This window comes from Dromaius novaehollandiae, chromosome 3, assembly GCF_036370855.1.
Source record: "Dromaius novaehollandiae isolate bDroNov1 chromosome 3, bDroNov1.hap1, whole genome shotgun sequence".
Taxonomy (NCBI): Eukaryota; Metazoa; Chordata; class Aves; order Casuariiformes; family Dromaiidae; genus Dromaius; species Dromaius novaehollandiae.
The window spans coordinates 51,878,904-51,902,486 of NC_088100.1; the positions used below are offsets into that span (position 1 = coordinate 51,878,904).

The 23,583-nt window shown below is 40.1% G+C and overlaps 1 protein-coding gene across 2 annotated transcripts; it reads left to right on the plus strand.

The window, feature by feature from the left end:
* Window positions 1-370: 370 nt before the first annotated feature.
* Window positions 371-21,673, plus strand: AMD1 (adenosylmethionine decarboxylase 1). 2 transcript variants are annotated; one of them, XM_026119914.2, is made up of 9 exons: window positions 371-946; window positions 13,743-13,841; window positions 15,972-16,098; window positions 16,633-16,735; window positions 17,591-17,633; window positions 17,733-17,877; window positions 18,673-18,765; window positions 18,842-18,997; window positions 19,527-21,673. In XM_026119914.2, exons 1-9 carry the CDS (start codon window positions 816-818, stop codon window positions 19,665-19,667), a joined length of 1,038 nt encoding a protein of 345 aa, XP_025975699.1. In that variant the 5' UTR covers window positions 371-815; the 3' UTR covers window positions 19,668-21,673. The 2 variants fall into 2 exon arrangements, with proteins under 2 accessions (XP_025975699.1, XP_025975700.1); XM_026119915.2 differs by having other exon boundaries at window positions 13,755-13,841.
* The last annotated feature ends 1,910 nt before the right edge of the window (window positions 21,674-23,583 follow it).

Consider the following 23,583-nt stretch of genomic DNA (forward strand, 5'->3'; position numbering starts at 1 on the left):
TAGACGTAAAGACGCTATTGCAGCTTAGGCTCAAAAAAACGGTTTTATTTTCGGATTTGCTCCCTGCTACCCGCATAGTTGTTTCGGGGTTTTTCTCCCCCGTCTTCTCCCGGCCATGTTCAGCCCCGCTCTCCCCTCGCACCCCGCTCGCTCACTGCCGCCCAGGCGCTACGCGACCGCTGCCCCGACCTCGCCGGCCCCGACCCCGCCGCCCGCGCGCGCTCTGGGCGGGCTGCAGTGGGTAGGGCAGGAGGAACCGGCATATCCGCTGACGGGCGTCAGCGCCCTCCAATGAGAAGCGGCAGAGGGAGGGCTTGAGCGGCGGCGGCCCAATGGCAAGCGCGAGCCGCCGTGATGCGGATACCTGCGAGGTATAAAGGCAGCTGCGTGCGCACTCGCTGCTCGCTTACACAGTATGGCCGGCGACATTAGCTAGCGCTCGCTCAACGCTCTTCTCTGTAACAGGGGAACACACGGACTACAAGGAACCGAACCGCATCGCCTGCCCGCCCGCACCCCCGCTCGGACTGTAACCCTCACACACGCTCACGCTGCGCCCGCCGCCGCGCACTCCGGGTGGCTTTCGCTGGTTTAAAAAAAATCCTTCCTTTTTTTCTTCTACTTTCTCCTCCTCCTCTCTTCTTCTTTTTTTTAAATTAATATTAAAAAAATCCTTCAGAAGGTGAAACCCGCCCGGGACGGACTGGGACCCGGCGGCGGCAGCGCGGCCCGTGCAGCAGCAGACGGTAGCGGCCGGGGGCGGTAGTTTGGTTGTCGTTAATTTCTGTGGTTGTTGGTTGCCGAGTTGTCTCACCATGAAGGAAAACGGTGCACACTTCTTCGAAGGGACCGAGAAGCTGTTGGAGGTGTGGTTCGCCCGGCAGCAGCCCGCGCAGCAGGAGCCGCACCAGAGCAAGGGGTCCGGCGATCTACGCACCATACCCAGGTCCGTTAACGGCCGGGAGTCGCCAGTTGGGGGGGGGCTGCCGTTAACGGCCGGCGAAGGGGAGGGATGGGGCGGTTGGTGAATGGCCGGCGCACGCGGGGCCCGGGTGTGGTGGCGGTGCGGAGCGGAGCTGGGTGGGGAGGCGGTGAGGGAGGCGGGGGGGGAGGAGGCGGCGGGGTAATGGCCGTGCGCGGGCTGGCGGGGAGGCTGGTTCCGGGCGGGCGCGAGGGCGGTTGGTGGCAACGGCCGCGCGCGCGAGGCGGGCTCGGCCCTTGAGGGGCCGTCGAGATGCCGCCCTTGTTCCCCCCCCCCGCCGCCGCCTCAGTGACAGGCCCCCCGGCCTCTCCCGTGTGCCGCCTAACGCCGCCACAGCGGCGGGAGGGCGGGGGTGACCTTCCGCTGCTCTCCGCGCACCCCTGCGGGCGAGAGGGTCGGCCCCGGAGGCAGCGACCCTGCTGTGCGCCCCGGCCGGGCGGCGGGGAGGGCGCTGCGCGGAAGCCATTCCGCGCCGCCACCTCGTGCAGCCCCGTGCGGTCCCTGCTGGCAACATGTGGTGGCGGGGAGAGGAGAGGCAGGCGTGTGCCGCGCCGGCCGGGAGCGCCCGCGGGGGGAGGCGGATGGAGGAGTGTCGCAGTGCCGCTGGCGGCCGGGGCCATGGCAGCGGCGCCCACTCCTCTGCGCCAAGCCGCCGTGCACGCTGCGTTTCCAGGCTGGCGTCTCGTGGTGTCCAGCCTCCCTCGTAGTGCGAGCCGTGGAAGTCCTTTTACGGCAGGGTTTCTGATTCCCGCCAGCTTAGGGAGGGGGAAGGTGAGTGAGCTGCGGGGAAAAACGGCTCGGAAAATCCCGGCTCACGGGGACTGGCTACGCCAGCGCTTAAGTGCGGATAGCGGGGGATAGGAATCCTATTTCCAGTTCATAGAAGCTGGAATTAGAGAGGAGAGATGCTGCCCTTTACTGTAGGGATGAGGATTGATGGTTCCCTCACACAGCTGGTTTCACAGCGACCTCCGGCAGTATGTAGCTGAACAGGTTCACACAGCAGCTCTCGTGGAGGGAGGCTGGCGATACATGGGAATCCTTTCCCTGTCTGCCTGTGGCGTGGTGGGCATTGGAGTGAGACGGGCAACGGGGGAAATGCGCCCTCCTCCTCCAGAAGTGTGGCTGGAACCACGACTTACACGTGAGTTTCTTGGCTCTGCCCCCAGATCGCGCTGCCTTTTTTTCTCCCATTGACAAGTTCAAGCCAATGAGAACTGGGCGCCGAGAAGGGGTGGGCCCGTGTCTGTCACCCAATGGGCATTTGAAGAATGTGCTGGCGCTTCTTTCACTACCACCCAGGGAGGAAGAAAGGCCCGAGGCCCGCACAGTGCTTCATGTGTACACGTGTTTCAAACTCCATCCTCTGTGATAGGGGGGTAGCTGCTTTTCTTCTAAGGCTGAGGTATGCCTGCCTTGCCTTTAAGTGCATTATCTGACAGTGACCTGCTGGGGCACATACCTCTTAAAACCATGGTGGGTATGACAGACATAAGATAAGGCTTTTATCATAGCTTGCTGTGCTGGTACAGCAGTACCAGTGTTTTGTAGGGAGGCAGTTGTCTGGCCAGACTGGAATACGTGTACTTCTAACTTGTAATAGGGAGTCCAACTGTAGATGTGCAGAAAAGGATGTTCTAGCCCAAATGTCCTGGAAATGTCAGGAAAAAGGTAGCTGCAGGCTTGAAAGATGAAACAGTCTGCTTGTGTGCTGTATGTAAACTGTGCGTAAATTTGTAAGAAGGACAAGATTGATATGCAGATATAAGTTGACATACTTGAAAAAAGTAGACCTGCTCAAAACAAAGGGCAAATCTGAAGGGTATACCTATGTTATCATATTCTTTTGACTACAGTAAACTGTTTGAGTCTTCAGGTGCAGTTGGCACCTGGAGAATTTGGTATTTGAGTGTATTCACATCTTCCTGCATATATCAGTGTTATCCAGTGCTCTTTGGTCAGAGTAAAATAGTCCGTATTTCGAGGGGATGACTATCTGAAAGGTATCATGGAGGAGAGCCTGTAATGTATGGAGTATTTTGATATTTCTCAGCAGATTTCCTATGTGTATATTGGTATTGAATCTGAATTGAATCAGAACAAGATCTGAATTGCAAGTGGGCAGTTAACTTTCCTTTCTTGACGTAATGAATATCCCCTGTTGAGAAAGCATTGACAAAGAATTGGAGCACGTGTAAGACTTGCACGTGGGTGAAGCTGTATTTTTGCAATGCCAGAAGCACTGCAGAACGTGTTTAGCTCTGACCTGCTGTTGTAATGAAATAGTTTGCTCATAACTTTCTGGCTTGTGAAGCTACCTAGACCTTTTTGAAGAATGTGCTTAACTTGGAAATGATCAGATGTGGTTATACAGTTCTTTGATATTTAGTGGTATAGTAGATACCACAAGTCAAGAGTTTGTTTAGCTAATGTCCAGGCAATCCTGTAAGAGCAAATTTCTGCTGAAATGGTATGTAGGCACTTCAGGATTCCAGTCATGTTCGACTTGTTTAAAGGAGGGTTCCAAAAATGTTCATTTGACTTCGCTTTCGTATTCTTGGGTTTGAATACACAGAACTCTTAGTTTAGAGATGGCGTTCTGCATATGCTTTCCTTGTTGACGCATTCATGCTCTGGTGTTCTGCTTGTTAGCTGGGGCTCATGTTTACAAAACAGCAAACTTATTTCTTAAAACTGCTTAATAGCATTCAATGGAATTGTAGGGCAGGTACTGCAACAAGTTCCTTTACAAGGTTTAGATATGGCTGTAAAAGTTTTAATAGGGTAGATAAAAACTGTTAACTGTTAAACATGTGGTCTTTAACACAGTTTCAGAGCTGTGAGCAAGCTTTGAAGGCCTTTGTGTTAATTGGGTCTTAATATAAGACTTTAATTGAAGCTGCCTAATTTGGGCGGGAGGGTGTGACAAGTCTGAAAGCTGCTGTTAACCTTTAAGTTACTTAGAAATAAATATCACAGTATTTTTGTTGCTAGCATGAAACTTTTCTAAACGTTCTTTTAGAAAAATGAAATTTCAGAATTAAACTGTTGTTGCCACTACAGTGGGATAGGTGAAAACTAAGGCTATCTTTGTGTATTGAACTTTATGAATGCAATATATTCCACTGTGCTAGCTACATAAAAGCAGTTGAGTAAGCTAGTTTGAGGAACAGAATTTAAAATCAAAGCTGAAACTACAGAACAATAGCTAAATTAGAGTCAAGTTGCAAACCAGTTGAGCTTGCCTTTTTTATTGTAATACCTGCTTAGTAGTGAAACACTAGCTATTCATCTACTGAATGACTAAGCTGGTGTTCAGAGCTAAAAATTTCCATGTTGCATGTGCTTTGCTAGGGATTAGGTATTAAAGTCTCTTAAGATAGCACTGGTTACTTGGGGAAGAAACTTCAAGAACTGATGGACTTAAACTCCTTTCAGCTATTGGCAAGCCTGCTTTCCAGAGAATTATTTGGATACAGTATAAGATGTTTCAGAAGTTGATGCATATTCAGTGTTTTTAATACCTTCAGTAAAGGTCCCAGCTAAAAAAGGAAAGGAATAAACATGGGCTTTGCTTAGCTGATGAGATTTGGGGGCTCTTTGTTCATTTGCTAAGCAGTTCTGCAAAAGGTCTTGCAGTTGAAATAGTGGCAGGTGTCTGAGGGTGCCTATCCTGCTCATATTCAAAAGTGAAGTTAATGTTTTTGTGGCTTTAAAATCATTTGCTTTAACTTCAGTGCTTCTCACTATGCTCACATGTAAAGCATGTTTGATTAAAAATAGCTTTAAGTGTAAAAGGAAGGTTTGCTGAAAACACTAACTCTTCCCTCCTTTGTGTACAGAATGAATGTGACCTTACACAAATCTTTACAATGCTTGATCATATAATCACAGTGACTCTTGTCATACAAATGGGATAGTTTTAAGCAATGCATCCCTGCATTTTTCTGCCTATTTGTTATAAAACTGCAAAATATTGTTTAAGTGGTGGTTTATACAAGTTCCAGAAGCTTTTTTGTAAGCAGAGTTGTCATAAAGATAGTGCTTGTTTGACGTGTGACTCATACAGAGATCTTAACTTCACTGAATGATGTTACTCCTTTATGAATCCTTTTTGATACATAAGTAGGCTGATACAAATGTGTAGTGGTATTTTGAAATAGAAACCAGGTTTTCTGTATGTGCCTGGTTAGTTATGCCTTCTCTTAGTTTTCATTATTGATCAATCTCTAATTCAGTTACCCAGTTTGGTAACAAATTCTATATAACTTTGACTTCTGAACATCTGTTGATCAGAATAAACTATGGCTGTTCTTAAATTCTCAATTCAAGTGAAACTTGCTTTGTCTAAGTTCTCAAGTGAAATGCCAACATACTTGAAATAGTATATTACTATTTTCTGAACAGAAAGGTGTTAAAGGTGAGACTAATTCGAAAAACAGATACATAAGTCTGTCTCGAGAATAAATGTGGAGGTTCCTCTGCTTCATACATAAGGATATATAATGGCTTTTCTGACCTTGTCATGTGCTTGACATCACTTGATTACTGATGTATATTTGAAGTCTACAATCAATTAAGCTTGTTTCCTGTTATTGAGATGCTTCCAAAGCTGGAGATGATCTCAAATTAGGCATGAAATACCATTATTTAGTCTGCAGGTGGAATATTGTATCTCCACTAGCATGGTTAGATTGCTTCCACAGATGCTTCCAAACCTCTTGAGAGCTTATTCTGTCTTAAAATCAAGCCTACCCCTTAATACTTTCAGAAGCAACAGTATTACTTGCCCAACCTGCTAAGACTTTACAGCTTCTTAAAATGAAAAATATGGCAAACTTTGGAAAGCTTCAGTTCAAGTGGATTAATTTTCTATCAACACTATGATATAATTATAAAATTGAATCTGTTTGTAAATCTATGCTATTTTAGGAAGCTTTGTTTTTATTGTTATAGACTGTCAAATTATCTGCATGTAATGACACCTTAGCCTTTTTTTAGGGTTGAGTTGTGCTTGAATTCAACTAAGATACCTGAAAACTCCTTCCTGAGCATGCTATGAGCCCTGGAATTCAGTAGTGACTAAGTAGTACATTCACTATCCCCCCAGTAGAGTAAGCTTACTTCATTCCTTCAGCTAACAGTGTGGCTATGTATTTGCCTTCTCAAGACTTAAGCAGATCTTGAGGGTACAGAAGTATAGGTTAATGATTCTGGTGCTTAAACTAAGAATCTATCAGCTTTTCTCTAGTATTCAGAACTGAAAGATACTCTTAAAGTAAGCTTGCTTATGCAGCTTTAATTTGCTTCCTATCTATGTATATTGTGTGGACCCATAATGAGAAAGTGGAGCATGAGAACAGTGCAGTAATGGACAATATGGAAAAACAACGGTATTATGACATTCTCAGCATATGCTTGATTAAAAGTGCTAGGCACCAATGCAATCAGAACTGATACAAGTCCTGTAAATACTGGATTTGTACTGCACTGTGTAGCTTGAGTCAAGACACTTGCTGTGCCTCTGCATCTCTTCCCCTGCCCCTCACCCCTCCTCTTCTCCAGCTCTTAGGACTGTAGCAGTGTTAACTGCGTATTTTCTTAAACCATGAAGGTATGGGGAGGCTTGGCCATGAGCCATATTCTACTCTCATTCCTGTGATTCTTCAGACCAAAGCAGTGTGTAGAGCTGCTGTGTGGAACTTGCAAGGGGGGGCAGGGAAGATTGTGCCAGATTAAGGGCTTCTGTCATTCTACACTTGCAAAGCTTTTATATGTGGAGGTGAAAATCTGGAGCACATCAAATTTTATATAAGAATTCAGATGTTCCCCTTACAAACTCATTCTTAGAAACTAGATTTTTGCAAACGAGTTCAGAATTACAGTTGAATATCAACTTGTTTGCTTGTAACTGTCTCAATTGTGATTTTACAGTATTTAATCAAAGGTCAAGAGCTAAAAATGCTTATTGAAAATAAGGGTTGGGACTTTGTCTGCTGAATTATTGTGGCTTTCAAGATTTTTACAGCTTAGTGCAAAACTAGGTGAAACTAATGGCAGGTATACATGTATGACACACTGCATTTTGTATAAAATGATGAAGTTGTAAACCACTACTTGGAGTTGTTTATGCTACTTACCTACTGACTAATTGTTACACTGGAAGACTTCAGGCTTATGGCAGATGTGTCTTACAGCATGTTCTTTCTAGAGAAGCTTACACTTAACTTGCCTGAATGTTGCCTGTAAGTCTTTCATTGAAGTCCTAATGTCATCAAAAGGGCTCATGCTTAAACACCTTGGGTGTCAGATAAGTTTTGTCCTTTGATATTAGAGACTTTAGGAATACCCCTTTTTGGTCAGACACCAAAGATGAGAGTCCAGTGCTCTCTGTATACTGATGTAATTGCAATAAAGCTGAAAGGACCTATTTGTGCCATTGATGAAATAATCTTGGTGTCATGCTGTGTTGGGGAATGATTCTCTTTAGCAGGGGACTCGGTCTTCTTTGCAGGTAAACAGTGTTTTGCAGGAAGTACTGCTTGGAATCACTTGTGTGAATACAGTTTTTCCATTCAGGTGTTTGTGTTTAATTCAAGATTAGGTGTATATCCCTGAAGACTTCTTAGGTTTGAGATAAGGCAGATGCAGACAGTCTTTCTGTATGCCCATGTTCAGAATATATAGGGTGTGTAGTCCTTGTGCACTCTACAGATATTGTTGAAGTCAAATTATCTAGCTGCCAATGTGTTGTCTGAACTGTGTGTGAACATAATTCAAGATAACCTGTATTAAACAATTTACAAAGTTAAACTGAGTTGTAATTCTAATAGGAAATAATTCACATCTGTCAGTCAGCAGAAAATACCAGCTGCTAAGAGATGTTTTAAAGTGTTTAACTTTTGAATTACAAATCTGGTAATTTAACTGGTAACAAGTCTGTTGGTCTGTGTACTGTACCTTTCAGATTTTGATGTTGTGACTGACACTGATATTAGCCAACCTCCATGCCTCCTGTGCATAGGCAGTTTAGGCAGGTCATTGAGTTCTTGACTGTTCTGGTGTTGGTAGCAATTTGCCTATGAACTGCACTAAAGCCTGTTAATGAGGCAGTTGATAATACTGGCTGCTAAATACTTAGGAGATAAGTTTTAAGGAGTGAAAAGTGTATTACTCTGTAGTTTAATGTTATAAGCTGTATCTTACTGTAAGACTTTGTTTAAGATAAAATTGGTTATCACCATGATTACTACAGTCTTGCCAGCTGTTTTTATGTAAAGCTGTACAAGAGGATGTATACAGCTTAAGCTGTCTTTAGATGTTTCATAGGACTTGTTCTACAGTACGGCAAGAATTTTGAGGAAAGAACTCTTTACCCAGTGCAGTCTGAGTTGCATTTGTAAGGTACTGTTACTGGGAGTTATGTTTCTGGAGGGTATTAACTGTTGACAGGAGTAAGTTTTTGACATAGTTGTATAAACCCTTCAATTGCTGGTGCCCCGTTCCTGGTTGGCCTGAAACAGTAGTGTTGTGCCACTGCATGATGTGTTTGACATCTGGTTTAAGAACATGTGAATGTTCTGCCTCTGCAGGTAAAGGCTCAGAATAGGCCAGTAACTCATGTTGAAAGGCATAGTTTTATCTGCCAAGGAAAACTTAGTTCCTGCTGAAATGAAGGAGCAAATGTAATGATTGAGGAGACCTGTTCATTACACACTCTAAGCGTATAATCTCTTAAACTAAAATGAAATATTTTTCTATTCCATGAAAGGTATTTCTGTGCTGACAGTCATCTGCAGTAGCTGGAGTAGAAGTTATGTTCTGGTAACAAGTCAGAAAGCACTAAACATTGCAACCCAGGTACAAGAATAGATTGCTGTGCTTTTTTTTCCTTTTAGTACAGTCTACTAGTCAAATATAGAAACAGCTTTCTGTCCATATTTGATTGGCAGGAGGTCGTCAAACTAGGGCAGATCTACTCCAGTTGCATTCAGTAGTGTGTGTCTAAGCATGTGTAACCATCTAAGGTACTCATGGCTTGCCTAATGGACAAACTACTAGCTCTCAGCAGGTGTCACTTATTTGAAAAATAAGGAAAAGGGTCTGACAGCTTTGGGATGAGATGGTTAATACTCCAGGACTATCTATTTTATAACCATGAGGTCTCAAACATTTTTTTTTACACTTTGGTGTTCCAGTTGATGCAGGTCCACTACCAAACTTCCTTAGCTGCTGTATCCTGTTGAAGTATTATATTCTGGTAAGTCTGACTTTCAGTATAGGGAAGCAGAGTTCAAACAGTCTGTGTTTGGGGATTGTCCTGATGTCTGCCTCTGCGAAATAGCTTTGGAAATAGTAATACAGTCCATATACGCTCCATTGAAAAGGGATGTTTGAGGAGCAAAAGCCCATGACTACTTTTGGGAGGAATTAGTCTTTTGTTCTGCTTTTTCACTAGAAACTGCAAAATAGGATGTAATGTTCAAGTTTTTCACAAAGTTACCACCTTTGAGGGGGATTTTTACTTGACAAACAGCTGTCATACATATATTGATAATACATGAAAGGGTGCTTTAAGGTAGAATTCTTAAGTTTCTTCTTTGGGGGTGAGCTAGACATTATTTCTTGCTACTGCCTTGGAGCACTTGAATTATCCAGGTTAAACAAATGGAGAATAATGCAAGAATTAAGTTTTTAGAGAAATCAGTCTAGTTGGTACATAGTCCCTGATGTTCTTCCTTACCTCTACTTGAAACAATGGAAAACATGAAACTACAGTCATCGTGTTTGATTACATTGAGATCAAACCCAGTGTGCTAGTGGTCTTTCTATAGTTGCTTTCTGTGCTTAACTTTAAAACACATAGATGCCATCTGTATTCTATAAAATATATAGAATGCCAATCTCCACTGCAAGACTTACTTGTAACATGGTCAAGTCTCATCCTGAGTGTTGCAACCCCTTCTTAGATTATTAAATATGTTTCTGGATGGAACTTGACATCTAGTGTATTTCTCAATTAGCAGGCTTTCTTCTATAGAATGCTATACTAATCAGGTCAAATCATGAACTTTTCCTTTATTCCTGTAAAGGCTTCACACCTGAACATTTACTATATGCTTAGCTATGGTTTCTGTAGCTGCAGTATTGAAGAATTGAGCAAGTTTTAATATTCCAAGGTCTTCTGCAATTGCAGATTTCAGCCACAATACCTAAATACTAAGTACACTACTAATGAGCACAGCTAGAGCCTTACTTGGTTTGTATAGCAGGCCTTGGACTTAACATGCCATATTCTAGTGCAAGTATGTTGTACTGATCCCTCATTGTTAGACTAATTGAACACCAAAATTGCTGCATCTTCCTCTGCTAAGTTTCATGACAAACTTAGATGAGCCATTTTCCTGAGACATCCAGTTCTGCAGTACAGTAATGCTTATTTGTGTAGAAGACTTTCTCTAATGCTGGGGTTTTGACTATCTGACCAGATAAGCCTGTGAAGAAGTAGATATTGCCTATGCTGTTGCAATGCCTTGAGATGGTTATGATCAATTAATACTCAAAGGACAACTACAGAATCAGTAGTAATATACAGATGGGAGTACTGCAGCTTAGCTTTAGGCAACATAAGGGAACTCTGCCTCAGCTTTCAGAAATGCTTCATAAAATACTGGATGTTTCTTTAATGACAGTTATGATATTGTCAGTAGTGATGTCAGGGAATGACTTGAGCAATTACTCCACCATATCAAACCCAATTAACACATTACCTAGTTCTGTTTAGAATCCAGTAGGATGTTACAGGGAAGAAGAATCCAGTAGGATGTTACAGGGAAGAAGAATCCAGTAGGATGTTACAGGGAAGAAGAATCCAGTAGGATGTTACAGGGAAGATCCTAAGGCTGGCAAATTTGTGCATGTGTACTGTAGTTTCCAGAGAAAACTGAAGTCTGCTGTCGTCTTATCACCAAAATACCTGACTCCCTAGGAGTACTTGATGAAATTATTTTAGATTTTAATATTGGCTAGTTCACTTTGGAAAATCCTGGTAGATGTGAAAAGAGCATGTTTTTTTGTTTTAGTATATACTTGAGTATCAAAGACAGTGAGTGTTAAGCACAGCCCATGACAGAAGTGTACAGCTGAATAAATCTGAGGCTTTATTTGAGCAGGTATAGCTTAAAAAAAAAAAAGCTTATCTTGATGTGCTGATTTGAATGGCCTGTATTGTCATGTGTTTGTGGAATAATTGTTTTGAGACTCACTGTTTTAAAAAAAAAATTCAGGGCCAAATGTAAGGATCTCTAATTTCAGAAAAATATTTCATCAAGGTTCACTAATTGGATTGATAAAAAGCAAAATTAGTTTCTCCGTAATACTGAGATGTATCATTCAGAATTTATAAAAACTTGTTCAGATATGCACTTAATTATGGATTTTAAAATGCATAGGATTCTTTAAAACTTTTTTAATGGCTTCTCTAAAAGGAGGCTGTACAGTGAGTATAAGTTTAATATATTGTTCTGGTTGACTACTGTAGTACAGAATTAAGTTTTAAGAGATACTTGAGGCAACAGGCATTTTTCTGGTGTGTTTCAAGAAGTGAATCACATCTGGGCTACAAGTAGGAGATGGATACATGTACAACAGCATCTAAAACTTGATTTTTGCAGTGATGGTTCACTCTTGTCAACTGACCAGTTCTCTAAGGGGAGAGATACGTAGCTGCCAGAGGAACCCTATTGACAGGATTAACAGTGAATGCTCTGGTCTGAAGTACTACTGCAGAGCTGTTGCAGTGTGAATAAAGACAGGTCTGACCTCTCAGGAAGGATTAGGCTGAAACTTAACTGGGCAGCTGAGCCAGTTTATTGACTTGGTGTTGGGAAAATATAACTGTTCCCTTTATTTCCTAGCTGTAGAGTCCTTTGCCTTGTACCAGCTGATAGTTTGATAGCTATCAGTTGCTTCAGGTGCATAATGTGGCTGACAGCTCAGTTTTATGCTGGGTTAGTAAATATTGTCTGTTATAGGTCTGAGCACAAGAGCCAGCACAAATTAGCAGATGGAATAGGTAGTGGGAAGGGAGAGATGGGGAAGTGGGATGGAGCTGATGGGTCTTGTAATTGTGTGACTTTGGTAAAGTATCTGTTCCTATCTGCTCCTTGAAGAACTTCACTACTATACTGGATTCTGCTGATCTGATGCAGTCACAAGACTGAAGTAACAACCAAAATGTTTGTGTTCGAAGTACTCAAAAGTGACAGACTTGAAGCTTTTTGGCTTGAGCCCTTTGATTCTCAGTTTTCTAATAGAATTCCATGTAGAATGCATAACAGCAATAGAGAATATTCTAACCACTATACTGAAATCTAGCCTTCCTGTAGGCTCAACTTTCACCATTTGAAAATAGTTCAAATAATTTTTGTGTAAATGTAATATCCTAAAACTACTTGCTATACAAATTTTCTAGACCTTCTAGAGATGGAAGGAATTCCATGATCCTGGTTGATCAAAGCAGAATGCAGACCACTGAGATGTGTTAACTAGCCCTAATGACTTGAGCTATCGGTTAAATTATGGAGTTGACCAAGGTGGACAAATAGCCTGTTAATGTTAACTTATGGCTTTATCACTTTAGCTGTCAATGAGTGTTGTAATTGAAAGTATTGGAAGATTCGACCCAAAGCATACCTTAAGTTGCAAACTAAATTTTATCTTAGTACATGTGGGATACAGGACTTAAACTTATTTGGACTTGCATTGTTAGAAACTTGACATGTCATGTTCGTGGCAGATTGCAGTAATGGATCCTGAGAATGTAAATATTTAAGAATTGCCATTGAGAGCTAGGAACTGAATATTGTATTGTGATAGGCAGTTCCTGTATAAAGTCTTGAGATAGTTTCAGTAGAGTTTTTGGCCTTGAGAGCATGAAAGGGGAGGGCAAGGGCTGTAAACCTGCTTGGACCATACTTATCCTGTCTTCCAGAAAGGTTCCATTTTCTTAACTGTCAATATTTCAAAGCTGCTTAAAGTAGGACCAAAAATTTTAAGGAAAATTGAGGCTACGTCCAAAAATTCAGCCCAATTTACAAAACATTAAAAATGTTTTTCTATATGTAGAATTTAATATATACTATTACAATCAGCTTGGAAGAAGGTGAGCTCTGTTTATCATTGTATACAGCACTTTATACACATTTGAGAGGCAGGTACCTCCTCATTCTGTACTGTGAGTTCTTTACTAAATGGATCTATATTATAAAGTAATAAATCTTCTATATCAGGTAGCTTTGGTCCCATAATGCAAGTCTTCATGGTTCAAATTGTAACTGTACACTGTTACTCACTGTGTAGCAAGTAGGAATGGGGTCTTGGTGCTTCTGACCATCCATGTGACACTGACACAAAAATGCTGGTGGTGGATGAAAGCTGAAGAATATGCTATGAAAACATTGGAGAATTGATTCATGGAAGTGTCTTGGAGCAAAGACTGAATTAATAAGCCAGGGTAACAAAAGCTGCCAAAGATGGTAGGTTTTCTAGCTCTTGTGAGTGCATTTTCAGGTGTTTTGTTACAACTTTAAGTTGTGCAAACATAGCTTCATATGGCTAGTTCTTCTTAACTTGGTGCCTAGTTTGTCAGAAATCTGCTTACACTGCTAGGAAAGATTTGTTCACCTTGGAAATGACATTGTCCTGCAACAGAACTTCATTTAGTTATCTAGGTAAAATCCTAATTGTTTGGACTCATAAGACTTTTTTACAGGATTGAGTGGGACAAACTTCTGGAGAATGTGCATTGTTTGATCATAAGTGTGACAAAAACTGACAAACAGGAAGCTTATGTACTCAGGTAAGCCACTAGCTTATTCTTTTAGTCTTCAATAAGTAAAATAGTTGAACTGTTGTGTGGGATCTATTTGGCTGAGAATCTTGGATTATGGAGATCCTGCTCTGTTAATGAGTATAACTTGCAGGGTCTGCTAATTATAATGCTATCACACTTCTGTTCAATAGCAGAAATGCCTTCATAAGTATCAATGTTTGTCTTTTAATTAAAATTAAGGACAGTGCTGTAGTGCTTCTGCACCTGATATATGACTGTTAACAGATCACTGGAATTTGCCTTGGGATAACTCTCCGCAGTTAAAAGGTTATGAAAAAAATTTAGTATTACTTCAGAATAGTGCATGGAAGTATCATTTTTAGACCAATAAAAACTATATAGGTTGGCTTTGATGTAACTCAGAATATTGCAATCAAATGGAGCAACTCTGAGCTGGAGCAACTCTGAGCTGAGGACATCTGTAAATATATAGCTTTCCAGAGATCTTAGATTCTTTTGTCTTATACAGCACAGTTAGTCATAAGGACATACAGCCTTTGCTGTTTCTCAGCTTACAAAACACTTTCATGCCTGTTTTTTCTACATGAGCTTTACAGAAGCATTAACATTCTGTGCTTTACTTCAGATTACAAAAACTGAAGCTTTTCTGTTTTGTACATTTGAAAGCTTTTGGGGGTAAGGTTGAGCTAAAAGCAAGCTAGTAAAACTGCTGAAGCCTGTGTTTTCCCCAAGCTTCATATTTTCAAACAAATCTGAAAAACGTAACTAGTTAAACTATATAGTGGATTAAATAACCTTTCCATTTTTAAACAGCATTCCAAGCTGAGTTAAAAATACCTAGGCTAGACTTTTATTCCCACTGTTCAGTCATTTGAGAAAATAATTTTAGTATGTACTTAAATCTTCTGGATACAGTATTAACTACAGTCCCACTGAATTGAAGATCAGTATTAAATATCTGATTTACAAAAATCAACTGTATACATAAACCGTCTTATGCATAAGGGCATATCATTTTGCTACAGTTCTAATCTCATACTGGGACTTATTCCTGTGGACAGGTGCTAATTTATCACTTTCCAGTAGTCAGCTTTTCTAGAAGATGCAGCCAGCTATTCTATACAGTTCTGAGGCTGGAGGGGTGGGGTTTGAGTTGATACTCTCATTAGCCTTTTTAGCTGAGAAAGTCAGATTTCATGTTTAAGACCATATTCTGCTGCTGGGTCAAGAAATTATGGGTATGTCTGTATTATATACCTGCTTAACAGCATCTTTGTTTCTATAATAGATTGAGATACTGTAAAGCATACAGTCCTTCTTTTCTGTACTGTGCTAGCTGTGCATTATCATACTTGCAGCTAGAGCAGCTATTTATTGTCTGAATGGTGGAGAAACTTGTTCTGCTGTCTTGCTAGTTTAGATTTCACCTGCTACAGTGAAGAGAGGAAAAAGCTGCTTTAACTGCAGGGTAATAAAGTATGGAAAGCTTATTCTTAAGCCAAAGATAATTGTGTAATAAACGCAGTAGACTACTAGTATTGCCTGAAACATCCTGAGAATGCATGCAGAGTCTATTCAAACTGTGCTTTCCTTGACAGCTACTGCTAAACTTCTGTCAGCACCAATGTAAAGTCTGAAATGAGTTTATTTTAAGCTGTTTCCACTGATTTGTATATGCATACTTCATTCAAAAGCAGTGTCAACAAGCTAAACCACAGCTGTACAGCTGCTGCTGAAACTTTCATTGAGCTGAGACCACATCCATGCCTTAGAGTTGCCAAGGACTAAATTTTGTATCATTGCTAATATGACTCCTGAGTATCAGGCCAGAAATTTTAGGTGAATTTTCTGAAAACTGTGTTAAATGTAAATGTCAGGCTTCTGTTGAATTGGACCTCCGAAGTGCCAAGTACCCATAGTCTAAAAATTTATTTCAGGAGATAATAGCAACTCTTGAAAATGTTGGCTAAAACCTACTGATCTGATAAACATGCTTTGCAAGTATATGTACTGCATCCTGAATGTTCATTTATAAAATAATGCATTTGGCTGGGATTAGAGCTAAGATCTAACCATTCTCTCCTGATTTGTTTTATAGAGAACACAACTAATTTTTCTCATTTTTATCTTTAATAGTGAGAGTAGCATGTTTGTCTCCAAGAGACGTTTCATTTTGAAGACGTGTGGTACCACCCTCTTACTGCAAGCACTGGTTCCCCTGTTGGAGCTTGCTAGGGAGTACAGTGGGTTTGACTCAATTCAGGTAAGGTACCAAAAATGCCACATCTTCCTTGGAATGTATTTTGAATTCATTTTGTGAATTCAATTTTGTGAATTCAAAAATCATTTGAATGAATTTTGAATTCACTCATCTTAATTCTGAGGCTTCCTTTGTTTGTGTATGGCTTCTGTAATAAGTTGTATACAAGCTTGCTTGCTCCGCTACAGAGTGTAGCTTTCTATTTGCCTCTTAAAGGATGCTAATTTACAAATGCTATTGCACTGAATGAGGTTACTTAAGGGTGAAAGATTTCCATGCCGAGGTTGTCAGTGCTGAAGTTACTGATGTTGTCTTGCGGAAAACAAATTTGAAAGTCAGCATTTATAGCTCACAAATTAAGCTAGGTATAGCTATATTCCCCTGAAATGGAAGGTGAAGTACAGGTATCAGTGACAGTGGAAAAACTGTCCTGTGAAAGGTTATATTAAATGCTTGTATCTTTTGGGCATTTCCTAGATTTTTAAGTTCAAGATAAGCATATGTTTTCAATATCTAAGATGTTGGGGTTTTTTTTAGAGCTTCTTTTATTCACGTAAGAACTTCATGAAGCCTTCCCACCAGGAGTACCCACATAGGAATTTCCAGGAAGAAGTGGAGTTTCTTAATGAAATTTTCCCAAGTAAGTCTATGAAACTTCAGTAAAGTTGTATTACCTGTGTTAAGTGTTCATATGAAGTGAAAAGTGACAAGTGGTGTGCTGTACATCCTGAGTGCAAGGCCGTTCAACAGTCCTTGGGAGCTTCACAGCCAGCACAAGTTTCAGCTGCCTAAGAATGAAAAGCTCTGTGGTTATTTTCTGGATTTTGGCACTAGTTTGCCAAAGTCAAACTTTACATCATAATAAACTTGAAACTTAACACCTTCCCTTGACTGAGGTAGTCTGGAGAATTCTAAGTGGTATGTGGTAAGTAAGTTTGTAGAATCCAGGTATCACTGACCCTAAAAGCCTCAGCAGAGCAGAAAGGTAGATTAGCCCTTTAAGGTGGGGATTGAAATATACTGAAAAAATTCTGTTCAAAGAATCATAGCACTAAATACTGAATTCATATTAATAATGAAAAACCTATTAAAAAAAACCCTTGAATTTCTGTCAGAAAACTTCTCAAGGAATATAGAAATTGAAATACTGATCTGAATGATTTGAAAATAAATGCTAATCAAATTTATTAAATAGATGCTTGAAACTGTTAGGGTTTCTATCTGTGCATAGTTAAAGCTGTAATCTGAGTTTCTTCCTACTAGGGTCTGAATTGGTATATTGAGACTACCTTCTGAGGAACTTGTCTTTCTGATTATTGACTTTATGCTTCTGAAGTTAAATGCCTGTTTATTTGATACAGATACTAACTGTATCAGCGAACCTCTTAATGTTCTATGAATGACTCGCACTGTCTTTAAATATAAAACAAGGTTAATCCTTTACATAAAGGATCATCTGCAGTGTATTAACTTGAGGCTTTTTTGTCTTGACTAGATGGAGCAGCTTATTGCATGGGACGTATGAATTCTGATTGCTGGTATGTATGTGAAGACTTTGAAATCTCTTTGGGTCATACAGTACAACTTAACCTGCTTCTGCTAATACTTATTACAGAAGTCATTTGTACTTTATGTAGGTACCTGTACACTCTGGATTTCCCAGAGAGTCGGATATCCAATCAGCCTGATCAGACGCTGGAAATTCTGATGAGTGAGCTTGACCCAGTAGTTATGGACCAGTTCTACATGAAAGATGGTGTTACTGCAAATGATGTCACTCGTGTATGTTTGCTTGAAAACTAAATATCTTGGGGGTGATGGATACTGGGCAGCTAAATGCTTCACTTAACATTTAATATAAACTTTACTTTGTGGCAGAAAAGATTTCATAGAAAGTCAGATTAACATTTCAGGGTTTTGAGATGGATTTGACTCTAGAAGATTAGGGGGAATAAAAGTTCACATTTACTGTGTTCCTACTTTAATCTGTTGAAAGGAGCAATTTGCAGTGCTTCAATTAACAGGAAAGTTTTGTGTGAACAAATTTCACTGACAAGTACTGTGACTCCATCTGTTCCCCTCTCCATGTGTTGATTCTCACTACTGTTCTTGCTGTAAAGGTTTGGCTGTAGCTCAAGTACTGTATGGGAAATCAAAGTGCTTGGGATTACTTTGGAGTGGGAACATAATTGTACTCCAAATGTAAATAGCCTTCATTTTGTGGACACTGGTTGCACAGAAGCTGTTTTCCATTTTAGTTGCAGGAACAATTATGTATTATAATTCAAAGCTGCCCCCTCTGGAGGTATGCAGTCTGATTCTGTTTGTACCAATACTTTGGTATCTGGTAACCTACTTAAGACTGAGCACTCAGTTACTGGCCTGCCTAAATGACAGGATGCCAAGCAAGTTTATTTACCCTGGTACAAATTGGTATCAAACTGACTTCCCCCTTATCAAAAGAATTCTGGTGTCCTGTCTCCTAAATTTGTGTTCATTCTGCCTTTGAGTCAGACTTAAACGTTAGTGCAAGGATGCATGATAAATTGAGTGGTATAATTTTAACTTCTATTTCAGATGAGTGGAATTCGTGACCTGATACCAGGTTCTGTTATTGATGCTACAATGTTCAATCCTTGTGGGTATTCAATGAATGGGATGAAATCGGATGTAAGTTCTACACTTACTGAATATTCATATTAAAATAAATTTAATTACTTGGTGCTAATAATCTTTTCTTTTTCAGGGAACTTATTGGACTATTCACATCACTCCAGAACCAGAGTTTTCTTATGTTAGCTTTGAAACAAACATAAGTCAGACCTCTTATGATGACCTGATTAGAAAAGTTGTAGAGGTTTTCAAGCCAGGAAAATTTGTGACAACCCTCTTTGTTAATCAGGTGAGTTGCTGTCATTAGCATGTCAGCTCCTGAAATCAGGTTTGCAAGTAGACAAATCGAGTAATGGTAAAGATTTGTTTCTCACTTGGGCATCAGCTGTTTTGAGTTTGCCTCTAAATTTGGGTGGTAGCTACTTGGGAAAATGAAGAAGTCTTTTGGCGCACACTAAATCTGGTCTCAAAAACTTAAGTACTAAGAGAAGACAGTCCAACTTCATAGAAAGTCATTGGAATACTTGTATAGGCATCAGTTTCTTGCTCTGGTGTTCCTGATTTGGCCACAGCTGTCAGTTGTAGAAGCATGGCTATCAATGCTGATGCTGCCAGCCAATGACTGATAGAAAAGCAGTATAGTAGTTAAAGAGCAGAATTGCTTGGGATTGAAACTTCCTGCAGCACTTTCATGCAAGAATCTGAAGCATGTTGGTAACAATATCCCCAAAAGTACACATTAAGTGCTTATTGCATTAGTCTATCTCCCAGTCTCAATACTGAGTTTAAAGATGTAAATTTTACTTTTTGTTTTCTAGAGCTCTAAATGTCGTACAGTGTTTTCTTCTGCCCAGAAGATTGAAGGGTTTAAACGTCTTGATCACCAGATTGCCCAATTCAGTGATTACAACTTTGTTTTTACCAGTTTTACAAAGAACCGCCAGCAACAGCACAGTTGATTAAGAATGAAGAAAAAACGCAAAAGGAGATCCCATATAGAAGGTGGTGGTTGCTTTCTAGTTAATGATTCAGGGGGCCATGCTTTCCACTCCCACCACCTTGTAGTTGTGGAAAGCCCTAGGTGTAATCATAGTATAACCATTTTGAATTGTATGCATTATTATATCAAGGAGTTAGGTATCTTGCATGAACGCTCTCTTCTGTGTTTAGGTACTCTATGCCACTCTTGCTGTGAAACTGAAGTGCATGTAGAAAAATCTTACTGTATGAAACTTTACAACACATGTAAAAATGATTCAGGTAGAATTACACACAGCATAGTTTTTCTCCAGGTATCACCAAAAATTCCCCACAGACAAGGCTTTCGTCCTCATTAGACTTCAGCCTCAACCTATTCACTGGGACAGTTCTCTGTTAAATTGCCGCCAGTATTTTTCATCTATATTGTGATTTCAGTCTAAAACAGTTTTTGACAAACTTGTATGATTTCTAATGAAACTGATTCCTAATTAACACTTTCATGGTTGGAGAAAGTTCTTTCACTTAATACAGTTAGAAATTGTTTTGCTACTACAGGTGGTGGTTTTTTAAATCACTGACTTTTGTCATGCTCTAATCAAGCTTATAGGAATTGGTTCAGCTATGCTGTAGCACTAGGCTAATGCATCAGCCTTTCACCCTTTAACTTGGGTATAGATACTAATGCAGGTTAAACTTCATCTTAGCTTAATCCTCATATTTATCTGTCCATATCCCCAAGCTGTCACATTGCTACACAATGGCAGAATTTGAAGAAGGCCCAAGACTTCAAAGAGGAAGAGCTAAGTCAGGGTATAAGTGCTTTGGCATAGTTGTGTGACAGCTTTGCAAAGTGCAAATTCATATTGGCACCAAACATCATTTTTCCTAGGCACCAATTGTGTCTTTGACTAAGAAGCTGGTGCTCTTAAGAGCTGGCAGGTAGATCTAGCAAAGGAGTGGAGTTTGCCAGGCTGGATATGTTGATTGTTTTGATTATTCTCAGTAAAACTTAAACTGCCACTTCTAACTGTAAAAAGAATGCTTCTAAACTGGTCCAGTGTCACTTCATTTTGTTGTTCCAAGCAAAGCTAATGCCTCTATCTTGTGACAGTCCTGTGACGTTGTGCATGTGACTTATGTTGTATTTGAGTGTTGTGACTTCATCTGTTTTTTCCTCCTAATTAATGCAGTGGTTCCTCTTACTGTGACTTGAGGGCATTAAGTGAAGGCATAGAACAAGAACTGTCTGGGACACCTGGACAGAAGTAAAGTAGAATGCTATTCATAGAACATAAATAAGTGTAATTCAAAGTCACTTTAATGGGTATTGAGTAAATTGCAGGCTTTGAAGAGCTGGCAAACTTTCAGCTATGTTTGCAAATGCTGTGGGATTTTAACAGCTGTGAGACCAGCAAGTTAATAACTAAAACTGATTCTTTTTTCCTCTTGTCCTTGCAATGTTTTGACTCTTTCTGGGTTGACGCAATGGTTTTTTGTTCCTTCCGTATTTATAAATGAAGCACTTTTTCAGTGCTTCTAAACTAAAGTCTGCTTGGTTAGAAATCAAGTGGTTGGAACATTTGAGTTCTTATGCATATCGTTGATTGAAGTTCTTTAACAATGTTATCAATTATATGCTGTAAATGGCACTAATGCTTTTTGGTGTTAATATTGAGGACCAATATTTCAGTCATTTTTATTCTTAAACAGTGTCCCAACTGATCTGACACTTGTTGGCTTGAGGTCCTTTAAGTAGACTGAAGATCCCTTTCCAACTAATACTGAAAAATACACATTTTATAAATAGAAGCATAAGCCTCGGCTATAAAATGAAAGCTGTTGAATGGATTGAACTATCTAGGGTGATCAGGATGGGGGGAGTATGGTGTTTATAATTTCTGTGATGTTAGACTTTGATCATTTAAAAATCTGTACCACAACTTAATGCTTCAATAAAAGTTTGCTTAAATTGTTTGTTAATCTAGCAATTTTACCTATCCCACTTTGTACCACATGAATTAATTCTGAAGTAGATCTATGTATTCCTTGACCTAAACTACTTCTGTAACTAAACTTGCTTTGCCTTTATAGGGGATGCCTCTCAGTTGTTGACATGCTGATAGCTTAAAATGAGACTGCACATCAAAAGAAGCCAAATGAAAATATAAGCTGCTTCTGAGGCTGAAAATGTCTAAATGAACACCCACAGGAAAGATTGAGATCTGTCTTTTGCTAACCTGTATTTTTTTCCAGTGTTAAATATTTAAAATATTCCTTTGAATTAAGACAACTCCTGCTTCTACAGGTTTTATGTACCGAACTGTGGCATGCATGCATGCATATATGGTACTGAAGGTTAGACTGAATTAGTTCAAGATGAAGTTTGTCTTTGTAATATTAAGGTAAAGTAAGCATGCACATAATCTGGACAGCAAGCTTTACTGGAAGCTAGTGGTTAAGTCTCGGTGCTAAGTAGATGCAGCCAACATAACTGCAGCTTCCTAGATCCCTTATGAATACTCCTATAGAAATAGCAGATTCAGCTGAACTATACTTACAGAGCAGATATTCCCCAAAATCACTGAAGGAAATCTGTGTGCCAGTGTTAAGGCCTAAGTTGCTGTAAATTGTTCTCTGAACACAGATTACACTAATCACCCAGAGCCTATTCTGCAGTACTAGATTTCTGTAATTGTACTTTGGATATTAAAGGGTAACTTCTAGGTATTTCAGGTGTTCCACAGCTATTGGAAATGCTTAATTGTGTTCTGCTTAAAAGAAGAAATTCTAGCTTACAGCAACAAGAGGTCTTGTCAGTTAAACAAGTTACTACTAACTTACCTCTGAAGAACTCTTGTGTTTTCAAGACCAGCCTTCACAAAACTGAAGATTTATCTTTAGGCTGTGGGGACTCAAATAGTTAATGTGAGTTTTTCTATTTTTGGTCACTTTGCCTGAAACTGCCAGGCAGTAAAATTACTTTGCCTGAAAGAATGTTCACATTTTTCACTTAACACTACTTTCTTGTACATGGTGCTGGTAATGGGCACCAGAATATGGTATCTAGGTCATTCCATACAATGCAAATTAGAGCAACACAAAGGCAAAATTTTCTGTAGTCAGTAGCCACATTAGATGTCTATCTTTGATAGTACAGTGGAAGAAAGGCTGCAAGTTGAAGTCAAACAATTCCCCTTAATTGATTTACTACAGAATTGAAATAACCACTGAGGAGGAAGATTGGATGTCCTTGGGGTGGCAGATTAGAAGACAGTCAAACCAAGTTCTGTTTTTCCTCTTAGTGAAACTCAGTTTGACAAACTCAGATTAAGATGGAATGGGGGGGGAGGATAAATTAAAAGTGGCTTCTGTAGGTCATCCACCCTTACATGCATACTGTTCTGTCTCATGGATTAGTGCATGTCTAGCTTAAGTAGTCCCTGACTTAATGCCTCCGGGATAGGGAGCACATGTCTACCTGCAGACCTTGTTATGGTGTATAAAGATTGGTGTTGGCTTGAGAGAAGATCTTTGAGGTTGAGGGTACTGAGTATCTCAGCTTTTTCTGTGTTCTTAGGTGCTATGTCATCTGCTCTGTTCAGCAGTGGGCCCACTGGTTTTTCATTTGCTGCTGTTGCTTTACCTGTGGATGTCTTTGTATATCACAGTTCTGCAACTGAACTTCTATTTTTATCTCTGCATGCTTAGGAAGTGCTTTATATTCTTCCATGGTAGTTTGCCCTCACTTGTATCTCTTCAGCATTTTTTGTGTTTGAGCTCAGTCTGCAGTGATCAGTGTCTGGAATCACACCATCCCAATAAAAGAAGAGGTGGGCTTCAAAGTTAACAGTAGCAAATGCAAACTTGGGAGTGAAGGTGATAGGCTGGCTAGTG

What these genes read in the sequence shown, in the direction of transcription:
- AMD1 (XM_026119914.2), top strand. Translation starts at nt 816, where the DNA reads ATGAAGGAAAACGGTGCACACTTCTTCGAAGGGACCGAGAAGCTGTTG. An exon ending in CAGGAAGCTTATGTACTCAG is followed by an intron (nt 13,842 to 15,971) that starts GTAAGCCACTAG and finishes TATCTTTAATAG; the next exon opens with TGAGAGTAGCATGTTTGTCT. An exon ending in TCTTAATGAAATTTTCCCAA is followed by an intron (nt 16,736 to 17,590) that starts GTAAGTCTATGA and finishes TGTCTTGACTAG; the next exon opens with ATGGAGCAGCTTATTGCATG.